At 46.7% G+C, this 5,421-nt stretch overlaps 1 protein-coding gene across 1 annotated transcript in view; it reads right to left on the reverse strand.

The window, feature by feature from the left end:
* Window positions 1-4,641, reverse strand: part of IER3IP1 (immediate early response 3 interacting protein 1) — a 23,432-nt gene extending 18,791 nt beyond the window's left edge. The window contains exon 1 of the mRNA XM_011949357.1: window positions 4,461-4,641. Coding sequence (XP_011804747.1) covers window positions 4,461-4,551 — 91 coding nt within the window. The 5' untranslated portion in view covers window positions 4,552-4,641. The remainder of the gene's footprint in view (window positions 1-4,460) is intronic.
* Between the last annotated feature and the right edge of the window lie 780 nt (window positions 4,642-5,421).

A 5,421-nucleotide genomic window follows, 5' to 3' on the forward strand; every position in this document is an offset into this window, starting at 1 on the left:
ACTAGATGAAAACTTATCCGTTCTTTTTGTTTTGTTTTTTTTTTTTTTGAGACAGGGTCTCACTCCGTCATCCAGGCTGTAGTGCGGCGGTGGGATCTCAGCTCATTCCAACCTCTGTCTCCTGGGTTCAAGCGATTCTCCTGCCTCAGCCTCCCCAGTAGCTGGGATTACAGGCACGTACCACCATTCCCAGCTAATTTTTTGTATTTTTAGTAGAGACGGGGTTTCTCCATGTTGGCCAGGCTGGTCTTGAACCCCTGACCTCAAGTGATCCGCCCACCTCAGCCTCCCAGTGTGCTGGGATTACAGGCTTGAGCCACTGTGCTGGGCCTTCTTTTTTGGTCTTTCTTAGAAAACACTGTGTTTATATGCCTCACTAATCATCCCCTCCTCCACTCTCTTCATAGAGCTGACTTGTTTAAGAGACAGGGCTAGTTTTCATTGTCATTGCTGAGATACCTCAAGCTCTAAAAACAAACAAAACCACCACCATAAAACACATCCCCATATCCTTTCAAGCCACCTTTTCTTCTTTTCCTTCAATTTAAAGATAACATTGGATAATCTTACTGTCTCCATTTTATAACTTTCTACTCACTTCCCAACCCATTCCAATCTAGATTTTACCCACTGCTGTAATTGCTTTTGTAAAATCACCAATGACTTCAATTACCCTAAATCAGTAGGACTCTTTTCAGTCCTTAACTTACAGTAGTACCCTCCTTAATCTTGGAGATACACTTCAAGACTCCACAGTAGATGCCTGAAACAGAAGATAGCACCCGACCCTATAAGAAGTATGTTTTTTCCATCTGATAACCAAGTGACTAACGGGTGGGTAGCATATATGGTGTGCGTACGCTGGACAAAGGGAAGATTCATGTCCTCATGATACAGGATTTCATAAGGCTACTCAGAACAGCTTGCAATTTAGAACATGAATTGCTTATTTCTGCAATTTTCCAATCAGTACTTTCAGATGGCAGGTGACAACCGAAACTGCGGAAAGCCAAACCATAGATGAGGGGGGACTACTATACTAAGCTTCTCAGTAACAACCCATTGTTGCAGTATCTCTTCAAACACTCCCTGATTCTGATGAAGTCCCACTGTCTAGGTTTTTCCATCTCTGTTTTGTTCATTTGTCAAGTTCTTCTGTCAGTTCTTCCGTCTCCACCTAAACATTAAATACTAGAGGAGATTCTAGGGCTGTCTGGGGCACCAATTCTTTTTGTACTGTACTCTTTTCTTTGGTAATTTCATCTTCTAATATGACTTCATTTATTACCTATGCTTGACAAACTCAAATTTCAATCTCCACCCTAATTTGTGCTGTTCTTCTATGGACTTAAATCCAACTGGCTATTTTACATCTCCACTTGCACATCTCATAGAAATCTCAAACTGAGCATGACTAAAATGTATTTCATTATATCTTCACCTCCTTACCTAGCACTATCACCCCAAATTTTCCTCCAATACTGTCTAACTCAGTAAAGGTACTACCCTCACTCAGTGGCTTAACCCAGAGGGCCAAGAGATCTTTGACTTCATCCACTCTTATTCCCAAAGTCCAACAGCAAATTCTGCCTTTTCTACTTTTTTTCCTTTTTTTTTTTTGAGACACAGTCTTGCTCTGTCACCCAGGTTGGAGTGCAGTGGCGCAATCTCAGCTCAATGCAACCTCTGCCTCCCAGGCAAGTAATTCTCCTGCCTAAGCCTCCCAAGTAGCTGGGATTACAGGCGCCCACCACCACACCCTGCTAATTTCTGTATTTTTAGTAGAGACAGGGTTTCACCATGTTGTACAGGGTGGTCTCAAACTCATGACCTCAAGTGATCCACCCACCTTGGCCTCCTACAGTGCTAGGCGTGAACCACCATGCCCAGCCTCTACTTTAAAAATACCTTCTGATCTACATAAGATTCCTAGGGCTGCCATAACAAAGCAGCACAAACTGGGTGGCTTAACAGAAATTTTCTCATAATTTTGGAGGCTAAAAGTCTGAAATCAAGGCATAAGCAGGGTTGGTTCCTTTGGGGGCTCTGAGTGATCATCTCATCCATGACTCTCTCTTAACATCCAGTAGTTGCTGGAAATCCTTGGTATACCTTGTCTTATACATGCATCACTCCAATCTCTGCCTCAATTGTCACACGGTCTTCTGTGTGTGCATCTGTGTGTCTCTAAATCTCTCTTTTCTTATAAGGGCACCAGTCATTGGATCTAGGGCCCAACCTAACCCAGTATGATCTCATTTTAACTTGATTACATATGCAAAGATCCTGTTTCCAAACAAGGTCGCCTTCATAGGTATCAAGGGTTGGGACTTCAACACATCTTTTTGAGGGACACAATTCAACCCCCAACTTGATCCCTTCTACTTTTCTGTATAGCAGTGAAGAGATGAACTCTGGAAGATGAAGTTTGAATCCTAGCTCCACCACTTTCTACTTTCTACCTGTGTGCTCTTAGAAAGGCCACCTACTCTCTTTGTGCTTCTAGTTTCCCACTGGAAAATGGGGATGAAAACAGAAACTATCTCACAGAGTTGCTGTGAAGGCTATACCAGTTAATATACGTAAAGCACTTGATACAGATCCTGCACGTAAGTGCTACATAAGTATTAGTTATCATTATTATTATTATACCCACTTGTGTCTACTTGCCCTATTTAGAATGGCTCTTCCTTGGGAGGCCAAGGTGGGCAGATCACGAGGTCAGGAGCTCGAGACCAGCCTGACCAACATGGTGAAATCCATCTCTACTAAAAATACAAAAACTAGCCAGGCGTGGTGGCAGATGCCTGTAATCCCAGCCACTCGGGAGGGTGAGACAGGAGAATCACTTGAACCTGGGAGATGAAAGATGCAGTGAGCTGAGATCGCACCACTGCACTCCAGCCTGGGGGACAGAATGAGACTCTGTCTCCAAAAAAAAGAATTGGTCTTCCCACATCCACTGCTTTCCCTTCCAATCCTTCCACCGTATTGTAGCCAGAAGGATCTTGCAAATAACACAAATCTGGTCATGTCGCTGTCTTAAGACCCCCTTCTCACCTGCCTCAGAGTTTTCACACCAGGTCTACACCACTTAAAGCTCTCCTCACCCTTCCAACTACTCCCAACCCTTCACCGTCACCGAGTTAATGTTTACTCATGTATCAGATTTAAGGTTAGACACTCTTCCTCCAAGAAGCTTTCGCAGATACACAAGTCAGTATCTGCCTGTACTTCTCTTTCTTACATAATACTGTCTATACTTGTTATTGTCACTTGTTCAGTTTTTATTTAGATTAACTTCCATCAGAAGGGCAGAGTGGCTGCTGTAACTTCAGTTACTATAAATGGGCCTGGCACATACTTTGCACTCAATAAGTATCTTCTGAAGTAATCAATGAAATGAATCAATCTTGCTCCTGGTTTTACGTTTCAGTAATTCAAACGGACATACTTGGTACACAACGTGAGATCCTGGGAGGCATAACTTGTTTTCTCATTTTTGAGTTTCTAAATTCTAGCAGTTTTTGGCACACTGTATGCACCCAACAAGCTATCTGAATAAACTTCTCTTGGAACATGAGTGGCTGAATGTCCTGATAACTCCAATGCATTCCCTTCCTATAATTCCTAAAGCCCACGAACACTTATTGCCTTCCATCAGTTAGTGAACTGCTGATGCTCCAAAATAAGCCATGCCGCCTTCCCCTCCACCCCCAACTCGTTTTGTTTTGTTTTGTTTTTTTAAGACGGAGTCTCACTCTACTGCCTAGGCTGGAGTGCAATGGCGCGATCTCGGCTCACTGCAACCTCCGCTTCCCAGGTTTAAGTAATTCTCCTGCCTCAGCCTCCCGCCCGGCTAACTTTTGTATTTTCACCACCACGCAAGGCTAATCTTTGTATTTTTAGTAGAGACGGGGTTTTACCACGTTGCCAGGCTGGTCCCAAACTCCTGACATCATGATCCGCCGGCCTCGGCCTCCCAAAGTGCTGGGATTACAGGCGTGAGCCACCGCGCCCGGCCCCACACCCCCAGCTCTTAGAACAAAACTCAGACCCTGGGTTTTCGGCTATTGAAAGTAGTCACAGGACCGCGCCACTTCACTTCAGCCTGGACAACAGAGCGAGACTCCGTCTCAAAAAAAAAAAAAAAAACAGTAACAGAAAACTGCAATTAAATTACTGACCCGAGGTAATCACAAGCACTTACGTAGCAGCACTTACTGACCTCCGTATCCCTCCACCCCAACCCCCTGGGCCCTGCACAGCGGCTGTCTGTTGAATATTCTCCCGCTACTGAGCCCAAACCTGATGAGAGGAAAGACTAGGCTTCCACTCCGAGCCAAGCCTTCCGCTGTTCATCTGTCCCGGCCCGTGGTGTCCCCCCACGCGGCCCCATTAGGGTTCGCACCCCCGGGACTCCGCCGCCGCCCCAGCCCGCGCCCCGCGGCCCCACTCACTGTTCTTGAGGAATCGCTCCTCGTGCAGCACGGCGATGGCGTTGACGCAGAGCAGGGCTGCCTGGAGCAGTGAGTACAAGGTAAAAGCCATGGCCGTCCAGAGCCGCCCGAAGTCCAAGCGATTTCTCTCCGGTTGCCGCAACGGACGTGGCGCCTCCAAGGCTGGCGCCTTCCTACGGAAGCCGATGAAGCCCAAGACGAACTCTCCGGGAAGCCCCGCCTCCATCTGGTTAAGAACCGCCCCTCGCTGAAGTCTGCGAGTCCTGCCGCTTGTCTAGAGCGGTGATGTGCAATCAATGCTCTCGTGTGGCCGGTGCTGCAGGTGCAAAATACACACCGGATTTCAGACACTTGGAACTGGAACAAGGATGAAGAATATCCCAATAATTTTTTTTTTTTGAGATGGAGTCTGGCTCTGTCGACCAGGCTGGAGTGCAGTGGAGCGATCTTGGCTCACTGCAAGCTCCGCCTCCGGGGTTCAAGCCATTCTCCTGCCTCAGCCTCCCGAGTAGCTGGGACTATAGGCGCCCGCCACCACACCCGGCTAATTTTTTTGTATTTTTAGTAGAGACAGAGTTTCACCGTATTAGCCAGGATGGTCTCGATCTCCTGACGTCGTGATCCACCCACCTTGGCCTGCCAATAATTTTTAAATGTTGATAACATGTTGAAATGAAAATATTTTGAGGTCGGGCACCATGGCTCACGCCTGTAATTCCAGCACTTTGGGAGGCTGAGGCGGACAAATCACCTGAAGTCAAGAGTTTGAGACCAGTCTGGCCAACATGGCGAAACCCTGTCTCTACTGAAAATGCAAAAATTAGCTGGGTGTGGTGGTGGGCGCCTGTAATCGCAGCTACTCAGGAGGCTGAGACAGGAGAATCGCTTGAGCAGGGAGGTGGAAACTGCAGTGAGCCGAGATCATGCCACTGCACTCCAGCCTGGGTGACAGAATAAGACT

The sequence above is a fragment of the Colobus angolensis genome, unplaced genomic scaffold, assembly GCF_000951035.1.
Source record: "Colobus angolensis palliatus isolate OR3802 unplaced genomic scaffold, Cang.pa_1.0 Scaffold299, whole genome shotgun sequence".
NCBI classification, from domain to species: Eukaryota; Metazoa; Chordata; class Mammalia; order Primates; family Cercopithecidae; genus Colobus; species Colobus angolensis.